The sequence below is a fragment of the Rhamphochromis sp. 'chilingali' genome (genome assembly GCF_963969265.1).
Source record: "Rhamphochromis sp. 'chilingali' genome assembly, chromosome: 13".
Lineage (NCBI taxonomy): Eukaryota > Metazoa > Chordata > Actinopteri > Cichliformes > Cichlidae > Rhamphochromis > Rhamphochromis sp. 'chilingali'.
Genome location: NC_137940.1, coordinates 11,815,345 through 11,838,747, shown reverse-complemented (window position 1 = coordinate 11,838,747; position 23,403 = coordinate 11,815,345). Strand labels below are relative to the sequence as shown.

Here is a 23,403-nt window from a genome sequence, read left to right as displayed (position 1 = left end):
TCTGAGCAGGAAAAGTTTCAAGTGCTGTATACACTGCTGCTAAATACTGTAAATATGTAGACTCATCATGCCAGTTAAACACTCAAACATATTTGATCTAAAGTGAAAACAGGCCTGTCGCGCACTAGTTAGCTGCACTGAAAGCAGTGAAAGATGCATCATGCCAATATTTGTAATCTTTATTTTCTTGTCTTTGATGTGAGATGCAGATTCCGTTTACAGTACTGAAAGTTTCAGGATGTATTTAATATCATTTGTTTTGCTATTAGACGATATATAGAGGTCACATTTGTGTTTTTCTGTGTAAACCAAAAGGCGAGGAAGCCAGAAAACGTGGCCGCCGTGGCTGGCTCTCGGCTGCAAACTCATCGGTTCCTCCTGAAGACGTTTGAAACACCTCGCGATTTTTTTTTTTAAATTAAATGTTCCTAAAACAGCTTGTAACTGTAGTTACATACGTAGTCGTGGTTTTGTTGTGTTTTTTCTGAAAGATTTGGGTGCTCAGTGGTGGCAGCGGGATGGCGTCTATACGACTGAGTAAAAATAAACTACAGCCTGTGTGTTTGTGGTAATGAAGGAACACGTTTCTCAGTGGAACAGTCTATCTCGCGTTTGTGTTTTCTATAGGTTTTGTACAACAATGTGGCTCGGTGGCACAGGGGAAGAAGAAGTGAGAGAAAATATTAAAATGAAGATTGAGGAAACACGTTTCCCATTTCCTCTTTGTTTGCCCATTTTAACCTTTAAGGTTTGATTCTGAGCTTTTTTTTTTTTTTAATCCTACATGCATAACTATGGCGTTATTTTTTTTCCACTATTCTGAGCGCACATAAAAAAAAATTTGCAGGTGCAAGTGGAGAAATTTATTTTGAGCAAACAAAAGCTAAATTTGAGTGAACAAAATTCATTGCTGCGTGCAAAAAATGTATTTCAGTGTTTGCTATTATCCACACACACACAATAGCAGCCCCTCTCGCTCAGTTTTTGCATTTGCTCGCAATGTGTTGCTCGTGCTCTCAACATTTCTGCCCGTGTGCGCTCAACTCTTTCTCTACACCATTATATACTTCAAATACCTGCTCGATTTATCAAGACATCACATATTTGCATAAGTGCTCTGACGTTTTCGGAGATGCCTGTTACCCACCAGCTGACCGGGTGGTCACTCAGGTTAAACATAATATATAAGGCTGAACTGACAAAACCAGCACCAGGTATTATACGAAAAACCATAAAGCCTTTGAACTAAAACAAACGCTGTTGTGACAGTGACAGTGATGTACACTGTCTTGTTGGTATATATGTATGATTTGTATCACCTTCATGTTTTCCTCTCACCACGTATCCAAACCGATATCATGGCCAGCAGCTTTTACAGCTGTGGCTCCAGCAAACATCAGCTGATACTAGAAAGTAATATTAAATACATTCTAACAACAGCTGATCAAGCTTGAACGTGCTGCTGTTGTTTAGCGCAACCACCGCTGGTTTCCTCTTTCTGGCGCAAAGTGGGCGATAAACAAACAAGAGAGACGATCAGCTGATCATTGATCAGTTTCATGATTGAAGTAGCAACAGGAGAGAGAGGGGGAGAGAATGAGAGAAGAAGAGGCAGCTGTGCAGCAAAAACACAGAATAACTCCAGCTTTGAGTCTTTTTTTTCATTCTAGCTGAAGTACAGGACGAATCGCGTTCCTTTGTCCCTCAATACGGATGTATTGTAATTGGTCCAGCCCAGAGTTGATCATGACCAATTGGCTAATCCACCACCTTTCATTGTTTATAAAGTTAGAAAAACAAACAAACATAAAAATGAAAAATCACCATCGGCCCACCAACGGCCAGTTCAGCTATGCTGGTGGGTAACAGGCATCTCCGAAAATGTTAAAGCACTTATGCAAATATGTGATGTCTTGATAAATCGAGCAGGTATTTGAAGTTTACACAGCTACATTCTCACATGAAAATATCTTAAAAGTTTATTTTGTGACCCAGAAAGAGTAATATTTCAAACTCCGCCACTCTGTGTTCCTCTGCCACTGACAAAATGGATTCTGGGATATTGCATTTCGTCATTTTGAGCTGATTGGAGACCAAAACAGCCAATCTGATTTTTTGCATCCAAGACTGTGATTGGCTGGTTTTGTGGAACAAATATAACGGTGTAGAGAAAGAGTTGAGCACGCACGGGCAGAAATGTTGAGAGCGCAAGCAACACATTGCGAGCAAACGCAAATGCAAAAACTGAGCGAGAGGGGCTGCTATTGTGTGTGTGTGTGTGTGTGTGTGTGTGTGTGTGTGTGTGTGTGTGTGTGTGTGTGTGTGTGTGTGTGTGTGTATGGATAATAGCAAACACATATTACACACATACATATTTTTGCACGCAGCATGAAGTTTGTTCACTCAAATTTAGCTTTTGTTTGCTCAAAATAAATTCCTCCTCAAAATGCAACACTTGCACCTGCAAATGTTTTTTACGTGCGCTCAATTTTTTTTACGTGTGCTCAGAATAGTGGCACAAAAATAATGCCATACATAACGAGTGTGTTTTGCATATGTTTTGTGTGTCTGCGCTCTGATGGAAACTAATTTCCCTGCTGGAGCGTCTTCATTTGCTTTCATGTAGAAACTTTACATAGAAACACAGAGGTGCTGTTTGTGTGCTGCTTCACTGCTTCTGCTGCTCTCTGATCAATGTCCATTATCAGCAATCAGATTCCATCAGTCTGCACTTTGACTCATTTTATCAGCCCGATACAGTGCAACAGGAAGTGTTTATTCTCCTTTTAAAAAATCCTCTTAAACTAGGAGAATGGCAGTCGGAGATGTGTGCTTGATCACTGATGCATGGATCATGGGGTGTGGCTAATAGTTATGATTCCAATTCCAACCCCAAAGATGTGAAACGTGCAGATCCAATGCTTGAAAGCACAGAAACCTACCCTGGTGCAACGGGACAACAGACTGCTGTCTCCCTCACGGTGGAAACAAAATTAGAGTCCACATACATTTGGCCACATAGTGCATTTTAAGCTGGTGGTGGGACAGCAGTGTAGAAAAACTCCAACTTGTACACTTAAAGTTTGAGCTGGAGGCAGATGCTCCGTGTCCCTCCATGTGTTCATATTATATAAACAGTACATGTGTATGGTTCCATATATATAGCCTAAGTGGAAATGCACACACACCTGCTCAGCTCTGTACAGCACGCTGTTTTCTCACAGAGAGTCAATCACCGCCTGCAGCGTTGTGCTCACAACCTTCACTTTGAAAGAGAGAGAGGGAGGGTGGAAAGATGATGAAGAGAAAAAGTGAAGAGTTGCTTGGGAACAACAGGGAGAGAGAGAGACGAGAGAGAGAGTGCTGTTTTGGCTGCAGGGCAGCGTGTTCTGTTGCACATGTTAGTGCTTTCCCAGCTCTATAAAAACTAGCTGACACGATGCATTTCATTCAGCTCACCTGAACCCTCACAACTAAATGCATAAGCCCAACCCCTGCCTGAACCCCAAAACCACATCAGAACAGCCCTGTGAGGTCATTGGGGCCAAACTGCCCTCACGCATCTACTGACGGATCGGCATCAGAGAAGAAGACACTGATGAACTGTAGCCAACTCCTGTTTTGATAGTGGTTCAGCTTCACCAGGGAAGGCCAAGCTGTGAGAGCCTTGGCTGTCTTCTTCATGTTAAACGCAAATTTGTAGGAAAAACTGAAATCTGCCTGTTTAATTGAACTAACTGACCGATGATTTGTCAAATACCTTGACATGCTTGGTGTTGAAAGTCTATTAAGTTTCATTTCCAGCTGCAGCTTTGATATCAGAGCACACTGCATGGTTCAGTGATTATGTCGGTTCTTTAAGCCTAACGTGATGTGTGAACTACTCACAGCCAGTTCAAATTATGGAAATACTCACACGCTGCTCCTTTAATTTCTTTACTAATGTATTCACAATCTCAATGTGCTCTAGGCTGTCTGTAAGAATTGCATTTGGGGGTTTTTGAGGAATAATTTTGCACAAAATGTACATCTGTAAATGAAATCCAGGTTGTTTTTTTAAATGAAACGAATAAAATCTCTAACAATTTAAAAAAAAAAAAAAAAAAAGATAGTGGTTCAGCTAAAATGTATAAAATTGCTTCCTTATCGACTGGGTGAAATCACCACAACACTCGGGGAGCCCTGAAAGCCTTTTGTATTATTTAGGTCTACAGAATTTGATTAACTGAAAAAAACCCCACAAAAGTACTTTTGAGGACAAAAAAAGATTGGAAATTAGCGTGTGGCCTCATGACTCAGTCCTGCAGTAACTTTCCTGCTGACCTCATTTTTGGGAGCTTTCCTTTCACAAAGCCTTGAACCCTGAGCAGCTCGAGATGCTTGGAGGAGCGCTTTGCACGGCAGCTCGCTATGGAAAGCCTCATTTAACATTTATTGTAAAGGTTACCAACATGAATTCATTTTATTCTGTTTTAAATAACTAACATGTAAAAAAGTGCGTAATAGAAGCCTGCTTTTGCACTGCAGTTTATTATTGCGCGGCGTTGGCCATACTTGCCCAGCCCAAAGTCAGCTTTGATAATGAGGATTATTATGAGCTGTCAGTCACAGGGCTATATAATAACTGGACCGCTAGTCTTGTGCTTTTTACATCTTTTTATACCTGAGCGAGCACACACACACACACGCACACTTCCATGGATGCTACAGGAACAACTCGGGGTTCAGCATGTGGCCCAAGGATGCTGCAACATGTAGACCGGAGTAGTCAGGGAATCGATCGACCGACTTTTCAATCGGTAGACCTCCCAGTCTCTGCATCCATGCTCACATTTACAACTACTGATTCAGAGAAACCAATCAAGCGAAGGAGAACTGTGAGAATATCTCCACACAGTCCTGGCACCGCTGCGCAGCAGGTTCCTCATTATTATTCCCTGAAGCCCAAATGAACATATTCAAATGTCCTTTATTGTCTGACCCACAGTCAGGCCCCACAAATGTTTAATATGCACCCACAAAAATATATAATTTTTGTGGGTGCTTAGGGACAGATGAAAAAGGCATATAATGTGATGGTCAATAGAGGCCTGTAGTGCCCTATATATAATATCGTCTTATTGGGTTAGGCCAGTCCCTGAAATGGATTCAGACAGTTTTCAATAATTTATTAGACTGCTTTTTATGCAGGAGATGAACCAGTTTATCAAGATTTTTCTACCCATTCATTGTACCCGTGTTACAGTTGGGTCCAAACGTTTCTGGACGGCGACACGTTAACATGTCTCGGTTTTTCTAAACACTCCCTGATTTCAGAGGCTTGTAGTTTGGACGAAAATCTTAAAGTCTAGAAATGTGTCACCGTCCTAAAACCTACGGACCTAAATGTGACGCCAATGTTCTTTAGGAAAATGACCACAACAAACGTGTTAGTTTGCATTCACACTTACATCGCTTTGTTCATTATCATCCTAAAAGACACGACTCCCACATCATGGAGCATCACAGGTGATCACTCAGAGCAACATCACATTGATTTGTCGGGGAGGAGTAAACAAACCACGCCAGGAAAATATCCCCAAAGCCTAACAGAGCCAGAGGGAGTCAAAGGTGCGGGGTTTTCCTTTAATTTGTCACCAGCATATTACATGTTTTTATTCATGCACCTTTGCCTCTCTGCATTTCTCTCTCTCCCCTCTCTCCATCTCTTTTTCCACTCTTCATTCATTCTCCACTCAGATTCAACACAGTTGTGTCGAATTATCGCTGGCAGCCGCTCTTCTTGTGGGCCGAGTGTGTGGGTGTGTGTCCGCGAGTATGCGTTAATAAGTGTGTGTTGTCAGTGTGTTGGTTTGACAGTGTGTGTGCATGCATACTTGATAAGGACAGACTTTTATAAGCATGCACAATGCAACCTCACACACTCTTATCTCCCACAGAGGGAGGTAATGAGGATCTCTCACATACACACACGCACGCACACACGCACTTACACACACGCACGCACACACGCACTTACACACACACACACACACACACACACACACACACACACACACACACACACACACAAACGCTGTCTCTCTCTCTCAGTTATCTCCCTCTCCGTGTCTCGGCTGACAAACAGCCAGCGAGGCGTCGTGCATTCCTCCTCTCATTGGTTTTTAATCATCTCTGAACAATGTGGCCCAGTGAATGTGCCTCCTCCTCTTCCTCTATCACCTCCTGCAGGAGGACAAGCAGCAGGGAGAGGAAGAGGAGGAGACCCAGGCTTATCAGCCTGAACCCACAGCTGGCCTCCTCTTGCTCCTTTTCCTCGCTCCTCGTTGTCCTCCATCCTCTTCTCTTTCGCCTCCTCCATTTCTGTTTCTGCTCTTTATACGCCTCAACCCAAACCCTGCACAATTATTTTATGGGAAACGTAAAAATATATGCTGCTTGCTCTTTATCTCCATGAATAAGTATCAAAGCAATCATCTCTTTGTTTCTTTTCTTACTTTTTCCCTGACAGTGAAGTCTTGCATACGGCCTCAGTGGTGCTGCACTCTGCAATGGTAATGAAGGTCAGTTATTATGGATTCAAGGAAAAATGGTTCATCATGCCCTCTTGTTTTAAATAAAAGTGCATGCGTGCATTTTGCCTGCAGATGATTGAATAAATAGTCTTCAGTGGACAAATTATTAGAAACTTCCATTAAAGTGCAGCATTAACAGTTTGCTGTGGAGGAAAGAGGCTGTGATGAGCTATCTTTCCTTGAATTCTTAATTCCTGACCTTCATTGCTGCTGCAGTGCATTCATGGAACACACTCGTGTCCTTTATATATGTTTCAGGATTTAAAAAACAGAATAATGCCAGCATTTAGTGGAGGCCTGTGTGCCAACAACAATATATAAGTAATAATAATACATCAGAGATAAAGTGCATATACAAGGGAGTTATAGTGACCATCATTCATGCAGACTGCATCTTTTAGTTGTCTGAAGATGTTTAAAGTTACTCACAGGACTCAATCAGTCATTCTTATGTTAACGTGTTAGGGTGCTAAATCACATTGATACACAGTTCATGCAAACCTCTAACATGTCAAAATTTTCATCACTTCTGTGGCTTGTGTCATCATCAAAATCACAGAATAAACGCCTTAAAAATTTCTTAAAGATGTCTGAGATTAGACTTCAGGCTTTCTGTTGGAAGTTTTACAGAAATGTGACAGACTCTGACCCTATTCCCGCATTTATGTCCATTGATATCAGCATTGCTGATATCAGTGCTTCTATTTTTATGCTGTTGGTGTGTAAATAAATATATCTGAAATAATTCATCGGGCTGTTTTGACCAGCATCTCTCAGTAACTTTAATGAGGAAGATTTGGGAGGCATTATTTTGCTTAGCTTGGAGGATTTCTCGACTAGATCAGTGTGATGATTGATTTTAACTCTCGACTGCCAGTCTGAGGTCTTTGTGGGTCCAGTCTGTTTGTAGCAAATGTTCATTCAGTGTGTTTGGCTCAAATTATTCATGAGCTTGTTGTCCACCATGCTGATGCTCCCTCTGAGACTTCTTTCTTGCCTTGAATATTATTTTATGCGTGGCTCGTTCGGCTGTACAACAGCAAAAAAAGCTTAATCTCCCCTAAAAACTCATAAGTCTTGGAAATCAGTAATTCTGTGTTTTGAACACCAACAGTCTACAGTGGAGGCCCGCTGCCTCTCAAGGTTAAGAGTAGACTGAAAATAGGGCAGCAGGAGAAACAAAAGGGATGGAGGTCCAAGATGGCGGCAGGTGTTGTGGCAGAGGCTGATGTGGATGTTGGTTGGTCTTTAGATTCCTCCCCTCTGATCTGCTCCACTTTCTCATGGTGCGACCTGCTGAGATGGCATTTCTATTTCCGGCAAACAAACAAGCACACAAGCGAAAAAACAAAAAGGACAAAAAAAGGGAACAAAGCGAGTGTGCTGGAGGTGACGGGCAGAAAGGGATCTGATCCACTTCATTTCTCCTCTGTTTACACGTAGATGTGATTCACACAGCAAACAGACGAAAACAGTTGTAATAAAACGCCCGACTTTGTTCTGCAGCTTTTTCAGACATGCCCGTTTGACGCCGCAGGGTCTCAGGTAGGAGCTGAGACAGGGAAGAAAATGACTGAAGACCACTTATGAAATAAAAATTAAATAATAAGTTCTATCAGCCTGACAGATCGCGTATTCTTTATATCAGAGTCCACAAAAACATTTTCCAAAACTGTGATGTCTCTCCAACACTTCAGGCAGCAAGTCCCAGGATGTAACAGGTGTTTTTCACAAAACTCATTTCCATGTAAAGTAAGTCCCGACTAAAAGACAGGAATGAAACATTGGTGATGTGTATTTATCTGTAACTTGCTCATCTGAAATATTCTTCACACTGATCTAAAATGTTGCTGTTTGTGCAGAAATTGTTCCTGTTCTTTTGAGTCATGTAAATACCCTGGATTTGGCCTCTACATCAAAAGGTTTTTGCTTAGACACAGCACTGGTTCATCCCTTAGCTGTCTTTTTTTATACTGGAGTGATTCGCAGCTCAGTGTTCAGTGAGTGTTACGTTAAAAAAACAAGAAAGTAATCCCTCTGAAAATGGATTGGACTGAAAATGGTTGACAGAAAACCTGGAGAACTACCGCTCAAGACCACTTTAGAAGACTTCCATGAAAGTTTGGCTCTTTGGAAGCAAAATATAAAGACATGATGAGTGGCTCAAGACATTACTGTATATACACGATCCTCGGCTGAAATCAATTACATCAGTGCTTTTGCTGACGTTATTGTTGTTTTAAGAGTTTACTCTATAGCTAACACATCCCAGTTATAATCTTTAGGGTGTTTGGAGTCTAATGAAATGTAGCTCAGCCCCCAAAGTGGGCTATGGGATAGGTTAAAGCAGCGGTCCCCAACCTTTTTTGCACCATGGACCAGTTTATGTCCGACCAGTTTACGGCCTTTAAGGTGTAGTGGATAAATACAACAAAATAAAACCAATACCGGTACCAAAAAAAGAAGATTTATTCATAGCACAAGGGAGAAGACCAAGGGAAACAGAGTTAACGATAAAAACGATTAAAAAATAACTCTAAAAACTAATAAAAACTCTGAAACAATCAATTTCACATCCGAGCCTCAACTCTCGTGGCCCGGTACAAAACGACTCGCGGACCAGTACCGGTCCGTGGCCCGAGGGTTGGGCACTGCTGGGTTAGAGAAAAGTTTTGTCTTGTCAGTGATGTCGGTACGGTTGGTAATTCAGATAGGAGTAAAAGAACCTCACAAGACCTATTTAAGTCTATATTACTCAAGTCAGAGTGACATCAACATAAGGTTAGAAGATTATTTTTATTGTCTAGGTTCATGCCACCATCACAAAAACCCAAAAATCAAATAATTTCATAGGAAGTCTTCCTTGTGGCAGTGTGAATAAGACTGAGAAGATGCAGAGAAACCAAAAATGGATATGGTGACATTTTTAGGTAGAATCTGGCTTTACAAATAGCAGACTCACTGAGCTCCACCATTTCAGGGATTATATTGGGGAAAAAAGACAGCCAGTGTGACTGTACAGATCTGCAGCGAGTCCGGTTATTACTGAGTATTTGAATGTGTTTACCTGGAGAGGAGCCCGTCGCCTGAAGCACCGGGGATCTGGGGCTTTTGATGCCTTGACAGCACACTGTGGCCACACAGTTTAAAGGACAGCTCCACCGCGGGTTGAGTTTTGAACATTTTCCATCATTCTGACATTAATTCAGCCGCTTTTACCTGCCTGCTGAACAATTACACACATTTTCAAATCCTTGTAGTGGAGCCACTCATACTATTTAGAATTCAAACAGCAGAGAAAGTGGCTGGTGAGCTAAAGTCTCTCAACTAAGACGGAAATTAAAAGTGCAATTGGCAGGATTAAGATGCAGTCTGATCGCCGCTTGGTTACTGGTTTGAAACTGGAAGGGAGGACAGTTTGTCAGTCTAAAGTAAGGCAGTGAACCTGTCAGCATCTGCAAGGGGGAAAAAAAGCTGCTTAAAAAAGTAGAGATAAAGATTTAAAAAAAACTGTTTCTGCGTGATGAGCACGGATCTGCTGGTTTTACTGGTTCAGGGTCCTGATAGGGGCCAGTTGCCATGGTGACAGAGTATGTGCCAAGCCAGGGATGTTGCTTTTTATCAGCCTGGCTGGTCAGATGCGTGTGATTGAAATGTTTGACCGTGCATTGTGTGCCTTTTTGAATTAGGACAGTTTGTTTGGCAGCACTCGGTGTATTTGCACAATGTGTGTTTGTGTGTGAGCGGTGGCAAGCGTCCCCACAGCGCTATAGGGAGGCTAATTGTATTTTAATTACAAAACCATCAAACGCACAAGTCAGACAGTTACCTTCCACCCCCAGAAAACACACAGTAAATGGAGCAGTTAAGTGTGTGTTCAGCCCGCTGCTTTTATTAATACTGATGTCTCATTACAGACGCCAGTCAGTGGAAGGAAACTTGAGGACGCGCGAGTAGAAAATGCATAACAAAGCAAACGAAACCATTTATTTTATTTAGGTTTAATAATGTGCGGAATGAAACGTAACCCACATATTTTAAATAATCAGTCTTGTATACTTGCAGCCTATATTTTAATAAGCTCTTTGTAGCATCCTGATTCTTTCAGTATTTTATATTTCTTCAGAGGTTGACTCGGGTTTGTGCCCTGCTCCTGTACATCTCTCTATTCCATCTGCTTTTTCTGTAGATGACTCCAGGAGCCGGTTTATTTGTTGCATTCACTGCACTGCCACCTTAACTGCAATGGCCAAAAAAGAACTGGACACATTTTCACCAAGTGTGAAAGCAGAGATGTTTGGGTTAATAGCAGTCGGTCTGTGAGAATCTCAAAGTTATTCACTGGAAAAGCACTTGTCTGAAATTGCTTCTGACTTTGGCTTTTGTGGAGAAATTATGTGAACGTAGCCTTTTAGCAACATCCACAGTCTAGGCCGAGTGTTGTGTGGTGGAAATACATTCGGTGATTTTATTGCACATTCTAGAAATTACTTGCTAGTTTGTTATTTCAATAATCAAAGCGAATTACTTTCTTTTGAATTGTTGTCAGAAAAAATAAACTGAGAACTTTGCCGCGGTGCAGACCAGCACATTTTTTCTTCTGGAGCAGCTAGAGCTGGGCGATAGAACGATAACGATATGTATCGCGATATAACTTTTACTCGATAGAGAAATTAAGCTATCGCGATAGACCTCGCCGCTCTTGTCCTCTTAAAAAATAAAATAAAAATAATAATAAAATAAAAAAAGGTCAGCCAATCCAAACTAAGTAGCGCAGAGCCGAACCAATCACAGCCGCAGCGTCACGTCGCGTGGCTTGTTACGTACAGCACAAGTGCCAAGCCGCACGTGTGTTTGTTTGGGAAGCAGCCAGCGGGTAATGGAGGAAATGAGCGTGACCGAAGAGAAAACAGATAATGGTTCCAATGCCGGAGAGATTTTCGAACGGAAGAGCCGTAGAAGCTCCGTAGTGTGAAGGTATTTCGGCTATTTCAAGTCTGACAAAAAACAGAGTAGCGCGCACTGTAAATTGTGCCGAAAGCAAGTCTGGAAATACAATAAACTGGTGCATGCGTCACACTGTGCGCCACGTTATTGTTTCGGTGAAATGAATTTCTACAATACTGTTAATTCTACTCTCTGCAGTGTTTAAATGCTTACATATACACACAGTTACTGTCCCTCCACACATACGACTCGGTTCTGCTTCTATGCCGCAGCTTTGTTTACTTTTTCCCACCGAGGCTTCTAGACTTCTGATTGGCCAACATTTCTGCACGGTTAGGAATCTAGCGCCACCTGCTGCTTTGGCATGTTCATAGCAGCGTTTTCCTTCATTTCTGCCTTTATGTGTGGACGGGATTATTTTTTAAAACAAAAACGGAAAATCTCAGTTTTCAAAAATACCCGTGTACGTGTGGACGTAGCCTCAGTCTCTGACTGGAAGCGCTAATTCGTCATTCGGCTTTTGTCAGACTAAAGTAACTGTTAAAGCTGTTTGAAAAGCTCAGCTATACAACAAGGAGAGATTGAGAATTTCCTTGTAGTTCTCAGTTTATTTGATATTGACAAAAGTTAGTCAGTTTTGTCTGTTCTTCTGTAAAACAAACTAAGATTTATTTTTAGAATTAATATTTTGTTTCTAAGTGGAATTGACAATTTAGTCTGTTTTGTTTGTTCTATTTTGAAACTTAAACGCTTTAGCGGCTGCCTTTTGTGTAGTTTGCAATATTTGCCTTTATTTATCTGAAAAAGTCTCATGTTCCTTAAATACATCTACCCTGTTGAACTTATTATGGGAAATAAATATTTAAATAAAAACAAGCTGCTGATTATTTCACATTTTACTTGTGAGCAACGGCACATTTAAATCTTACAAATATAGTTATTTGGCTTATATCGTGATAGATATCGTTATCGCCTGAAATGAAAAAAACATATCGTGATATGAAAAAATCTCATATCGCCCAGCTCTAGGAGCAGCCTACAGCAGCACAGAACAGAAAAGACAGATATGAAAAAGTTCATATCTGTTAAAACCTTTATTGGCTACGGCTGCTGAATTTATGTGACGTTACTGAGTGCAATAAACTGGAAACACTTTAATCTCATCAATTGTTCTTTGTTAAAAGGCCGGTTTAGCTTAACGCTAAAGCATTTGCAGATAACATCGCTGAGAAGAGATGATTCAAAGATTTAAAATGTGATGAGATGAAAGTTGACAAGTGTGAGGTGCAGAATCAAAGTAGAACCTGAAGTGAGAATAGAGCAAATGACTGTTTTAAGGTTATTTTTACAGTCCAGCTTCTATTTGATGTCTCTAATCATTTAAGCTGCATCAGATCAAACGGATAAACAACACTAACTTGAAGTGATTCACCTTAAATGTTTCAGAAACGAAACTAACCCTGTCGCTTTCCCTATGTCATCCAATCACAGCTGCCCCACCGTCGGGTGACCTTCTCTACGGCCAATCAGGCGCAGGATCTGCAGGACGCATCCCAGCACAGCTATTACGACAGCGGCTTGGAGGAGTCGGAGACCCCCAGCTCCAAGTCATCATCGGGGCCGCGGATCGGGCCTCTGGCTCTGCCGGAGGACCACTACGAGCGGACCACACCTGACGGCAGCATTGGCGAGATGGAGCACCCGGAGAACGGTAAGACCAGGTGGAGTTTCCCCTCCCTCTACTCCTCTTTTCACCTCCTCCATCCATCCATCAACCCATAGGGAAGCAGAGGCACATTTGCACACACACATATATATATATATATATATATATATATATATATACACACACAGGCGCACGACTAAAAGCATATCAGCACCGCTGGGTTTCACACACATTATAACTGTTTTCATTACACACACCTCGCTTGCCCTGTATGTCAAAACGCGGCATGTCAGCAGGAATGTTAACGGCGAATATATTTAATCAAATTCCCACAATTCCCTGCGCTGCGCATACCTTCGTTAAAGAGGTGTGTGACCTCACAGCAGCACAACACAATCAATATGCAACATAATCAAGTCCCACGGCTTAACGAATTAACATCCCAATTATGTAAATCATACCGAGTCCAACCCTCTATCAGCTGCATTTATAGATCCGCAGAGGGAGGCTAACAGGGAATAGCTAACACAATATTCTGCACTCTGACTTCACTAGTTAGCATTTTGTCAACCTGTCATCATGTTAGCATGTTGATTTTTCTTTCTATATACATATATGTCGTCCCTTGTTTATCTTTTACAGAAAACCAGCTCTGAATATCTTCATAGTCCTCACAGGTTGTGAGTGTATCAGTCTGAGCCTGTTAGCTGTAGACTGTTTACTGAAGCTAACGATGTTAGCGTTCCTCCAGCTGAACACGATGTGCTGTGGTGTTTTTATCGTAACTTGTAAAGCACGATGAAATATTTAAAGTGATAAATAAGGGGATCATACTATTCTACATAATGGTAAGCATATTACATCATCACAAAATCAAATAACATCAGGTATGAAAAGTAACGCTGGATGGATTATGTTAACTTGTAATATGCTAACAGCTAAACGTAAACTTGGCACATTGTGACCCACATTATTACCACAGCATCACTGTGTTGACTGTAAGATTTGTACCTTTGACATAGAAACTCTAAACAGAGCTATAAAAATAACTTGATAATACTGACAGGTAGAAACAAACGAAGCAGCATTTATATGTTGTCTCAACTAAACTACTTCCACACTTACACTCATTATTTTTAGTGCACGAGTATGTTCCCATAACCGAGTGCAACTACACAGAGTGCTTTTTGTGACGGAGAACTCTGAACCATCAAAGCGCCACCAGAGTGTGAAGCACTTAGCATGGTCACATCTTAGTTGTGTGGGAGACAGGGAGGGAGGATGTATCATCAACACCTGCTGTTATTCTACTGTTAGCTAGCTAAAAATTGCAGATTTAGCACCGTGCATGTGTTAAACTGTTGCTAAATTCAGTATTACAACTTCCAAGCGTTATAGAAATAGCAGCAGCTTTCACGTCAGTCACAGTCCTCCACAGCAAATTCAGGTAAGTGCATGACTTGACAGTAGTTGGTGTAATGTGTTGTAACTTTCAGGTCTGAAAAATGAAGGCAATTTCTGTGCCGTGGCCATCAGGGGATGGTATCTGTGTTTGCAAAAAGACTTCCAGTCCATAGACCAGTTTGAGGGGTGTATGAGTCCTCGGCCCTGACCTTATTAGATACTTTCTTGTCTTTACTTTTCCTCATTTCGGATCATATTTAATAAAACAATTAGTCCATTTAAAAACTTTGATAATTCCATGTCCCAGAATTGAGGATTACCCAAGCTATGCATGTTCAATATGGAACTCATGCTCATTGGCTTTATGCATAATCCAATGGGTGGGATCACAGTGGTCCATCCAAACATCAACTCTTGAAGCAGTTAGTTAAGGCGCTACCTTGATACTGATGACTGTAAACAGACTTGATGTGCCCTGTTAGCACTAAATGCTAAATAGTTCACAATATTAGCCTCTTTTAGCTTGTATTACCATGATGTTAGCACATTGACTCATCTCAGATTTATATATAAATCAAGTTTGTATGTGGGTACTAATATTTCTGTTCAAGGAAACCTGAGAGTTTTTCTTTTTCAAAATGTTCTAATTTATTTAATTATTTGACTTGTAAACCATCATAAATTCAAATGATGTATATTTTACGTGTACCAGTGATGTTAGCTTTAGCTGTAGCCGCTCATTATGGCAGTTGTGAAAAAATTCAGCACGACTTTCTGAACATACTGAATGAGTCTTTTATGCTTTAACTGTGTTATAATCCAGCAACAAGCAGTGGCATTGCTTATAACATGGCAGCTAGCCATAGTAGGCATTAAAAATCAACACAATTCTTAATCATTCCTCCTGCACCTATTAGAGCACCGCACTTCGCCGTGTTTGATACATGCCGAAGGACAAATTACCGGTCAGATGCAGGCCAAAGCGATAAATGGTGAGCAGAAAAAGTAAAGGAGGATGGAAAAAGTGACTTCATGTTTGGATGAGCTGATTCTGACTTCACCTGCAGGCTGGGGGTGATCATTCTCATTAGCTCTGTACAATACTGTATTTTGGGTGCAGCTACTTTAGTATGGCCATAAAACAAGTCAATTACATAAAATTATGCACATTTACTATCCACAGCCCTGTGTTTCTACTGTGTATTGGAAAAATCTCATTTAGGTTCAATAACATAAACCAATCCATGCATTAAAAAATAGAAAGATTCAAGGAAAAAAAACTTGTTTATCCATATGAAGTAAAAAAAATGCCAAAAGATTAAATAGAATAACAGCATTCTGAGGCTTTCCTGAGAAATGATTACACATCTTTGCTGCTGAGAATCTAATTCCCATCTGATTTTTGCGCCGTGCTTCAGTCCTATATTTCACTGAGATCATGATACACAGTAACTGTTGGTTTTTAGTGTTTAAAGCCCAGTTTCCCTCAGGTATAAATAAAGTGCTTCATTTTATAGACCCAAATTATTCATTAGTCACACATTTAAACACACCACCATCTTTTTTTTAAACTTATGTCACCGTTCATTGTTCTGCTCGGGCTCTCAATGCCTCGTTAACACTTGTGCCAATTAAGCTAACTCAGGTGAAATGTTTGAAACTGGCAAGGAATAAAAAGCGGGGGGAGAGAGAGAGGAGGGGGGGGAGTGAGGTTCAGTTTAAATGCCATCCCCGTCTGCTTTTGTGAGGGCGAGAAGACCAACTCTGGCTCTTTCTCTCTCTCCACCCACAGGTCGTACATATACCATCTGTAAACACAATTATTCACAGCTGCTTGCACGCCCACAGGCTACTGCCACCCAGTGTGTGTGTGTGTGTGTGTGTGTGTGTGTGTGTGTGTGTGTGTGTGAGAGAGAGAGATAGCGATAGAGAGCAGGAGAGTGTGTAAGTGGCTCTGTATCTGCTCGTACACAGAGGAATGAGGTCAGGGCGATGTTGTGTGTGAGTTGCAGTGTGCGAGGGGATGATGGTGTTGTACAATCTTCCACTTTGATGGTCAAACATGTTTTAGCTGCAGGTATTTTCCTGAGGAAGTGTGTCTGAGTGTGTGCGCTGCTCTAGCAGAGAGGCCAACAGATTACAGAGGATTAACACACCACTACAGATACACTTTACTCTCGCTCTGTTTCTCTCAGCCCGATTCTAAAACTTCAGCCTCCGTTGCTACGATAAGCCGAGCTCCATACTGATCATTTATTTGAACAAAATCCTTCTTTTTTTCTTATCTTTCCATCTGTGAGTAGATCATCCCCTCGCTCGGCTTTGTCCAGCAAATCTCCGTTCAAAATTCCAGCGATTTTTGTCTGCGGGAATTAGCGCACCACAGATTCAAAACGCAGACTCTGTATATCATATGCAGCTGGACGTAATTAAGGTTCAACATTAAATAGATAATTAGGCAATAATTAGACCAACTGGCAGCACGTAGCACGTGTTTTCCAGATTATGTTTTTTAGGAAGTGACTGAGCATTGGTGCCGGGCCGTACACTTTGTTCTGTGTCCTTAGCAGGCTGTTTTGATGTGTCCTTCTGTTTTCCTGCAGACTCTATCGATCAGTCAGCTGTGTGGCTGATTGCTGATCTCAAGTGCTTCAGACAGATTGATGGAAAGCTGGAGGAAACGACTGTCTGCTCTCAAACATGTTTTCCTTTCAGCGTTTTGTATCATTTGATTACAGTTCTTTTACCCTTGTTAGTTAACTGTCTCTTGTGCTTATACAAATACATTGCTCTTATAGCAGATTACAGAAACATCAAACATATCCTCTGTCTATATGGAACTAGTTGAATTCAAACATGGATTCTGCATAGAAGCATCGCTCCACAGCACATAGTAAAGAGTGGCTCTTACATCATGCATGGCCACGATGGCTCTGAGGGATTGCAGCCTGTCCTTAATGCATCTTGGTTCCTTTTCCTCTTGTCTTTGTAGATGGATTATCCACATATAGTAATATAATCTGGACTTAATCCGCATATAAACTGGATACTCATGACATATGACACTGTTCATCCAGGACTGGGCTCACAGTAGACCATCTGTTCCCTGTGAGCTGTGGTCATTCTGCACCAGAGTGTTAACCTCTAACATCCCAGAAGTCACCGGTGACACATCATGTTCAAGTATGTCTTTGATAAAGCACAGTAAACATGGGTCAGTAACAGTTCACTGAACTTGGGAGGCAGAGCCTTCAGCCTCTTCTGTGGAACCAGCTCCCAGTTTGGATTTGGGAAACAGACACAATCTCTGCTTTTAAGATTAGGCTTTAAACTTTCCTTTTTGATAAAGCATATAGTTAGGGCTGGACCAGGTGACCCTCAATCTGCAGTAGCTTTACTCTGATTACCATGATGTACCTTCACTCACCTTTTTAACTGTATTTGTTTATTCACATTTAATTATTAGTTATTATTAATCTCTGGCTGTATTTGACATAAACGTCTTCCTTCTCTCTCCCCAACCGGTTACGACAGATGGCTGCTCCTCCCTGAGCCTGGTTCTGCTGGAGGTTTCTTCCTGTTAAAAGGGGGGTTTTCCTTCCCACTGTTGCCAAATGCTTGCTCATAGGGTGTTGTTTGGGTTTCCTCTGTATTATTTTAGGGTCTTTACCTTGCAGTATAAATCACCATGAGGCAACAGTTGCTTTATACACGCTCAGTACGTTTCACTGTTTTTATCTGCATTTTTTTCCATTTGTCATCAAATTGGAAAAAGAAAAAACATCTATCTCTTGGTTTCTCTGCTTATCTGATTTAAAACACATACAGAGCTCTTTTTTTAATGTAGTTGAATTACTTTAAACATCATTGATTTTTCTCGATGAGCATGTAAATGGCAATTGAAAAAAAGTAAAAAAAAAAACCCCAAAAGCACCAAGAGGCAAACTTGACAGAATACTGCCTGAAGTCTTTTAAAAGCGTTGCAGGACAATGATAAAAATAATTTTAGACTCGTTATCACCACAAGCAATAAGTAAGCAAGTACCTCATCCTATCACACTTGCCCTGCCTCTTGCCTGCTGTGACCAAACGGCCCCACAGACAACACAAACATGCTTTCAAACAGACTGTGGTTTGTTCTGCAGAGCTGAGAGCAGAAACACCGCCCGATGTGGTGAGATCTCAATCATTTCAGTCCTCCTCTTCCTCTTTAATCCCGCTCTCCATCCTGTAAATGGTCAGATAATGGACGTTAATTCCATCAGGCCGTCTTTGCTCTGCTAATGCACCCACTTCCTATGTGTGATGGATGAATGGAAAGAGGAGAAAAAGCAAACTGAGTGAACAGCAGAGGGGAAGGGAAGAGGGTGCAGTTTGTGGGATTTGAATGGATGTGTGTGTTTGTGGTGAGAAGTGGAGAGCGAGAGAGAGAGCGGAGGTAAGAGATAAAAAGGTGGAGATAAAGGAAAGAAAGGCATTAAAAAAAAGCTGAGAAGAAAAGTACAAAGTGAGAGCGAGACGGAGAGAGAGAGGAATCTGCTGCCTGACACTGATATTGCCAGATAAAAAGTGATTTATGAAGTGTGTGTGTGGTGCATTCATCTCTCTAGATGAAACCACATGCAAACATTCTGTATTTGGGTACACACACACACACACACACACACACACACACACACTCTCTCTCTCTCTCTTTCTCTCTCTCAACCTCTTTAGCTGCTGATTGCATCAGTCTGAGAGCTGTAGTAATCGCTGCACAACACACACTCACACACGAGAGAGAGAGCGAATGTTAGCGAGGTTTTCTATCTTGGCTCTTAATCAGCCACCAGTTTGATTTCCAGATAAAACAGTGAAAACACAGAAAATGTTCAGTATGCAGGGTGACTTCAGCTGCTCCGCTCCACTTCTGTTAACACACGTGTTATGCGTTAGATCAGTCTGAGCTCACGGGGAGAGATCATTTCTATACAAATATGGGAATCTCTTCATGGGATGTGGGCACAAAGCACCGACACGCGGTGTGCACCAGCGTGTTTAGCAGAGTTAAACATGCCAAAGTCAGGCTTCTGCTCAAGCTTCGTTTATTATTTCAATTCCAGTAATATATGCAAACCTGAACAGATTGGTGAGTAATCTGCAGAAGTGTTTGCAAACTGTTGCTGTGTCCTCTTCCATTTTTTGTGAGTGAACACACACAGAAATGACTTAAAACCAGATAATAAAAGTCAGATCTTGACGTTTGGCTGTTTGCAACTGTTAACTGGTTGCAGAGTGCATCTTAGATCAGATGACACTTTAAAGTCACTCTGATAAAAGGGTAAAAAGGACAACACAGTCTTGTAAACCTCTGTGGACGATTTGTGCATCTTACACCAAATCCAACTTTGATAAACCTAAACTGTGTGCTCCTGCAGCGCTGATACTGTAAGTAAATAAGCGTTTTTAAATGTGAGAAAAACAAGTGATGATTTAGTTTGGCGTTGACATTAAGTGCTTTACCGTAAATGATAAAACAGACAGAAGAAATTGGAAAACTAATTAGCAAAACACCGAATGCAGAATAAATGAAAATGCAAAGACCGAGTCCTCACAGCGTTACACAACATACAGTATTTGCTGTCAGCATTGGTGTAGCACTGCTTACTAGTCTGTACTTTATTATTTATTTATGAAGCATGTTTTGCAAACAGCGTTTACACCTTTGAAAGTCTTAACAAATCTTTAATGTGAACAAAAAACGCTGATATTACCTGTCAGTTTTAGTTTTGCGTATTCTTCTGTGTACTGAATGGATTTAATGGATTTTCATTCTAAAACAGCTTTAAAAGCAATCACAGAGTGACTAAATGTGATTTGGCAAAAAGAAGAAAGGGGAAAAAAAAGATTCAAGAAAAGTATACTTAATGTAAAATTGATAAAATATTTTGATTTAAAGAAATGGAGGTGAGTAGAAGAGTTCATGTGTTCGCCTTAGTGAAGCTTATCGCCTCCATTTGTCTCCCCCTCCCTCCTCCTGCCCTCCTACAAGAGGCCTCTGCTCTCAGGGATCTTCATTCCCTTCTTTTCTACCCACCACCTCCTCCTCCTCCTCATTCTTCCTCCTCCATCATCTCTCCAGTGGGTAATGATGAGGGGGCCAACAGTCCTCCACAAGTCTGTCAGAAACTCCCAGGACAGAACAGTAGTCTCTGGAAATGCACATTATTTTTAGTTTCTTCTCAAACTTGTGAAGTCTTTATGTCCAAAGGTCCAGAGATTTGCATCAGTACTCAGTGTTCAGCAGCAAAAATAAACTCTTCAGTTTAAGCTCTTTGTGAATATAAAAACGGGGAACTAGGATCACTATTTTGAAACTGACTGTAGGATTAAAGTAAAAGTAAAAAATTATACCGTAAAGAAAATTGCCACAATTAAAAAAAACAAGTACATAAAGTTTAAGAGACCGTTCTACAGGTTTCTTGGAGGTTTGGGTGGGTTTCTTGAGGAGGTGGCAGGATGTTTTGATTAAGGCTCAGAGGTTGAGGGGCTGGAGGGATCATGGTGACTCCATGTTAAAGTTTTAGATTCAAGTGCTCACTAGAGGCGTTTTAGGAGTCATTTAGGATGTCCATGACCCATTAAAGAGGCTTCAAGGTTCAGTCATTGGACTTCTTGGATCACTCTGGAGTTTCTAAGGGTCACTGAGGTGCCATGAGCTGTGTCCTGTTCCTGTTAAACAGTGCTCTCTACTCTCTGTTCTCGTAATGTTGGAAACTCTGGAATTTCCCTTGACAGAAGCACTATAATCCCAGTACCCTTTAACATCATCCTCTGAGAGGTTTACATTTCACCCATAACAGGAGAGAAAGTGATGTAAGTCCCTTCTGCATATCACAAAACCCTGTAAAATACCAAAAAAGGGTACCATTGTTAAATATAGTCCAATGAAATGTTGTATCTAACTTTTCAACCAATGTGAAATTATTAATTCCCAAGCTGTGCAGGGATATTTTTAAAGAGATGAATGTTATCCTGATTATTTACATAATAATAAACTAGAAAATATCCATCATACATGCATTCGTGCTGCATTCATTTAGACTTAAAAATGGCTATTGAAGACATAAACTAATCAGGAACTATCAGCAGTACGGCCTTTTTGTGATAGTTTTATATACAAGCCGATGTATTGTTTTAATGACAGCATTGGTCCCCTGCTGGCCATGAAACAGAGTGCAGGATGCAAAATTGCACTGGCTGCACTTTTCAGTCATGGAAGCTGTGTCCATATAGAGTGCATCCATACTGTTAAATAGAGGTTTTAGGACGTAAGTCATTGAATCATGGAGGATGTTCCAGAACTCGTGTTCTGAGGTTTTATGGTGCTGTGGTGGGAGGCTTGTTTAGGGTTTAAGACATTAAGAATTCATTAAGATGGCTCGGTGGATTAGTGGGGAGGCTACGACAATCCTTCAGGAAGGGGAAAAAAGTTTTTACACAGATCATTGTGTATTTGTAGTGTCGGCGTACGCAACGGCAGCTCATTTACTGTTTTAGCAACTGCTTACTTTGCAAAAAACCCACTTACTGGCTAATCATAGAGATGCTGTTGTATCCACAAACACACAACTTTACTTTCTCTACATGTGCACACTCATTAAAGCATATAGTGTTACAGCACTCCATACTGAGGAAAGAGACTGCACGTTCAAAGCCTTTCTGCGATGAACACCACGCGCACATGTACAGAGCACATATGCACAGCACACGTGCACACACACACGTGCACATGCACACACAGGCAGATCCAGAGGAGTACATAATGATGTAAGCAGCGGTCCATAGTTTAGAAGTGGGACACTCACTGATGAAACCATGGTCCTGAGGAGGTGTGTGTATTCATGTAGCTTCTTGAGTGCATATCCGTGTGCGTGTGTGTGTTTGTCGGTTTCTAAATGTGTGCGTGTTTGTGTGTGTATATATCTGCTCTTCATTAGCCGGTAGATAAAAGGAGTGTGTGGAGCGATAGAAGAGGTGATCCCTCCCTGTGGAACTATACCTCCCATTCTGTTTCTTGTTTGTATCGCAGAGTGTGTTTTGTGTGTGTGTGTGCGTGTGTGTGTGTGTTTGTGATGCGATGTCAAGAAGCTTTATAGTAACAGGCAGCATTCGTTGGATGCCCTCTCTTGTCCCCAGGGAGGGAGTAAGGGAGGGAGAGGGGGGTGCGGATTTATTTTTCCAGGTCTGTTGTTTATTTGAGCTTATCTGGGGTGGCCGCTGTACACTACACAAGAAGGTGTGTGTTTATGTGTGTGTGTGTTTCTGAGTGTGTGTTTGTGTTTGGCAGTAGCTGTAAATCGGAGCTGGGCCAGCATTCGACTGATGTACAACAGCAAGGATGCTGAGAGCTGCAGCACACGCACACTGTGTCCATGATTGGATTATTTTGCCGGTGTTGTAGTGAGATATAGATACTGCCTCTTTGTGCGTATGTGCTCCCAGCATGTTGACTGAACCAGTACTTTTGTGCCAAATTTGGAACCGCCAGACCTCTTTGTATAGATTTCAGGGGTCGTTGGGAAGTTTTAGGGTTACTTAAAAAGGTTCCAGCTGTGGTTTAAGATGTTTGAGAAGTAACTAAAAAGGTTTTGGTCGTCACTGAAAACACAGCACGAGTTTTAGGCATCATTTTAAAGATTTTAGGGGTCTTTGTGATTTATTTTGGGAGGGGGGTGTAAAGGTTTAGGTCACTGAGAGAATTATAAATCTGGCCTTAATGCTAAAGTATGAAGAATGTTTTAGAGACTTAAAATAGCAGTTTGTGGGGGA

General features: G+C 41.3%; 1 protein-coding gene across 3 annotated transcripts in view; it reads left to right on the top strand.

Annotated features, from left to right (window-relative positions):
• LOC308408582 (protocadherin-9-like) overlaps positions 1–23,403 on the top strand; it is a 156,143-nt gene that overhangs the window by 31,331 nt on the left and 101,409 nt on the right. For all 3 annotated transcript variants that reach the window (XM_080900917.1, XM_080900918.1, XM_080900916.1), the window contains exon 2: positions 13,014–13,233. In XM_080900917.1, coding sequence (XP_080757043.1) covers positions 13,014–13,233 — 220 coding nt within the window. The remainder of the gene's footprint in view (positions 1–13,013; positions 13,234–23,403) is intronic.